The following is a 3577-nucleotide window of genomic DNA, read 5'->3' as shown; positions in this document are numbered from 1 at the left end:
TTGCTAGAACTGAAATTGCCGGCTAAATGCTGCATTTTTGCAAGCGCAATAATGTACACCACGCTAAATGAATCGAAAGTACAAGACTCTTGCTTTTGTCTCGACGTCGATTGTCAAAATTTTCAAATCAGTCTTGCAAAAAAAAAAAAAAAAAAAAGAAATAAGAAAGAAAGAAAAGAGCCCTACTTCTGACCCCCAACCAAGTTGGAGTTGTACGTGGGAAAGGAAGAATGCAAAATAATTTATTATCATTATTGCCCCACGACAAAAATCTTATCTCTCAGGACCTTAATATTTTATTACGTTGTAATTTACCCTTGAGGAGTATTTACAACTTCGTTTTCTTTTCATATTGTGGTCTGTCCTATATTGAGGAAAAAGTAAAATTCTAGGGTTTGAATTGAAAGGAACTTTTGATAAAACTTTACATTGTAATAGCCCATTCGCACCACAGCTGAAATAGTTATTAACTAAAAACGACTTTAATTTCACGGTTTTCTCCACTGACCGAATGATTTGTTTAGCGGTAACGTTCAAAAGGAGGGCAACTCCCAATGTAAGGCATAGCCTGTGCAAACTTAATTTGACCAGCTTTCTACCATTTTCAAAGCATGTTTAATTTTTTATATATAGGTAACTCGACCACGACGCTAGAACCTTTTTAAATGAACCTTTGTACAAATGCTTTTAATAAATAGAATATCGAAATAGTGATATATGGATAAAATTTTGCTCTTGTGAATACTTTACAAAGTTTGCTATTGGAACAAGTATCAACCGGTGGTCAAATTTTATTTTGCCAGTCTAAATATTTAAGTTATCAGACCTGGGAAAATCTTTTACTAAGCCGCAGAGTTTGGAGGCCATATTTTGCCACCAGTAATAATCACCGATAACAAGCCGGCCACCAGAACCACAGAAAATTGGCACTTGTTCATTTTGTTTGAGTGATTAATTAAAAAGGCAACTTACATTCCCAGTTTGTCACAAACAAGCTCGTTGCATTATTTATGACGTTAATGGTTCGCCGGTAAAAGGATAATATCCTGGAAGGTCCTGGAAGGTCCTGGAAGGAACAGCTGGCGACAAGAAATAATTCCAAAAGATACGCAACTAATATTAAAACCCTTAACGATTTATAATATTCTACTCTTAAAAACAACTACTTGTTACATTCCCTATGTTCTTCAGTTGTTCATAATTACATATCTCCGATTTTAAAAGAATTTTGTGAATAAAACAGGCAATTGGAAGGCTGTAAACATACAATATATTTCAGTATCTTTTAAGATTTTTTCTGCTACGTAAACACATAAGAAAATGAAAAGTATCCTTTTTGTCTTTGTTACCAGTTTAATCTATCCAAAGTAAGCATTGCCGTTGTATCATTATAAGAGAGACGATTCTCCCACTCTTCGAAAACTCGTCAAAAAGTAGCGGCTTCTAAAAGTACGTAGTCTCCACGAATAAGGAAACATTTAACACGTTATAGTAAAGTTCAAATCACAGTGAGTGGAATTCGTCCGTGCGCAACCGTGAGATGGTTGAGTTGAACTCATGTGATCACTGGTACCTCCGAATGAATTCATATTTCAGTAAATTATCAAACACATTCAGTTCATCATATGCAATAAAATCCATAAAATGATGATACTTTATAACCTATTGTTTTACGCTTTGTGTTATTCGAAGCCTGGCTCTAGAAATTTGCTTTATACTCTAGAATATTCAACGTTTTGCAAGAAGGCGATCCATAGTGGATCTAGTCGTTTTAGATATTTATTTGTTTTTGCTGGCTTTTCAAATGCATCGCACTTTCACATATTTCACACTCAAAACGTCGGACGCACGATAAAGCTTTTGAATTCCTGGTTCGTCTAATATTCGTTTTCTTCTGGAGAAGAACTGTTGTGTTGTTGTTCTTCTTCACTGGCGATTTGTGATCCTTCTCTCTCTCGTTCCATGTTGCAGCTATCGTTTGATTTTTTGGCGCTGATTTCCGCTGCGTGCCGCTTTCGCCATTTTGTTCTTCGGTTTTGGAACCAGACTTTGACCTGGCTTTCTGTCATTCCAAGGGAATACGCCAACCGAGTTCTTTCTGGACCCGCTAAATATTTGGTCTGTTCAAAGGTCTTTTCAAGGGCAAAAATCTGATGACCACTAAACGTTGGTCGGGTGTGCTTTCTCTTTCCGTCTGAGTCACTTTCGACACACGCAGTATGGTTTTGCGTTGCTAAAAAACACAAAAAACAAATGGTTTCAACTTAGTTCATTTGGGATTAGCGCGGCTATTAAGCGTGGTTATCTACTGAGTTTAATAGCTGTTGTAATTAAGAGTTAAAACCTTATGGTATGAAAATTTACACTGTGGTCATATTGTAAAAACCTATCTTTCTTGTCAAATTAAATATTGGGAACTCGGCAGTATTGCATAAGTTAAAACAAATTACGTGTTTTCTATAAAGCAATGAGTTTGCCTTATCTTCAAGGTGCTTTTTAATGAGTAAACTTGTTTTGTTAAGCTGAACACTTTTGTGCAAATATAAAGCGTTCAGAGGAAATGAAGAGAATATATGTTATTCTCAAGGATTATAGTATTTATTATCATAATACTGTCAAATTCAGAGTGAAGGGGCTAATGTCATCGCCTTAGTGTCAGTTTTTAAACAAAATAACTAATAAAATAAGAAGGTGACGGTAAACTAAACTTTATTTATGTGAAATTCTAAGCGTAGCATTTTTAATAACTCTTCAGAATTTTTTAAACGAATTTCGCGATGCGCAAACAAGTATATATGTTAGAGTCACCTTTTAGCTTGCATTCCTCCGAAGAGATGACCTGCAAAAATTGCGCTTTGCAACTACGAATAACTGTTTAGTTTTTTTTTGGCGATGACATTGGTCCGCATTTTTCGAATTGTCGATCCTTATTCTAAGATTTACGTGTCTTTAAGAAGCCTTTTTGGACAAGCGAGATATAAATACCCATGCCAGTCAGAAGAAGTTCTAAAGGAACAAAATTAATTCCCTCTTGTAACTGTACGAAAAAGGAGTTGGACTGGATATAAGGTAATAGATACGTTATCCTCGTTTAAAGCTCTCAACATACCATTAAATCTTTCTCGCCATTGTGATTGCAACATAGCGCTCCAAAGGAAAGGTACATTCGGGTTGTAGCCATACCGACTCGACGATGACACAGCGGGATAGGCGCGGTATTGAAGCGCCGGTGACTCGCTTGCAGGCGGATCAGGATCAGGCTTACTTAGTATATCGTCGATTCTGTGAGACGATGTCGGTTTTGTAACGGGAACTCGAGGTGTTGAAGATCTCGGATTTTTTACTTCAGGTGAAGCTGGCGAGGGATATAGAGGCATATTTCGAGGCTTGACATCCATGAACGGGCCAAAGAAGTATGAAGGTCGTTCCATGATGTATGAATAGTTATACCTTGCGATAATGACTCGTCTTAACTTGCCGCCTGGTTATGTTTTCTGTACTGCTTGGGTGGTGAAGAATAAGTTAACATTAATAAACTAAAGTTGACTTAAGTTTTGATGCGGCTGTCAACAGGGCC

At 36.8% G+C, this 3577-nt stretch overlaps 1 protein-coding gene across 1 annotated transcript; it reads right to left on the bottom strand.

The window, feature by feature from the left end:
* Window positions 1-470: 470 nt before the first annotated feature.
* Window positions 471-3577, bottom strand: LOC138008531 (homeobox protein Nkx-6.1-like). The gene is made up of 2 exons (XM_068855849.1): window positions 3110-3577; window positions 471-2233 (listed from the first exon to the last, which is right to left on the bottom strand). Exons 1-2 carry the CDS (start codon window positions 3429-3431, stop codon window positions 1878-1880), a joined length of 678 nt encoding a protein of 225 aa, XP_068711950.1. The 5' UTR covers window positions 3432-3577; the 3' UTR covers window positions 471-1877.

This window comes from Montipora foliosa, chromosome 6, assembly GCF_036669935.1.
Source record: "Montipora foliosa isolate CH-2021 chromosome 6, ASM3666993v2, whole genome shotgun sequence".
Lineage (NCBI taxonomy): Eukaryota > Metazoa > Cnidaria > Anthozoa > Scleractinia > Acroporidae > Montipora > Montipora foliosa.
The sequence above is the reverse complement of the archived record's forward strand: the minus strand, read 5'-3'. Positions and strand labels throughout refer to the sequence as shown.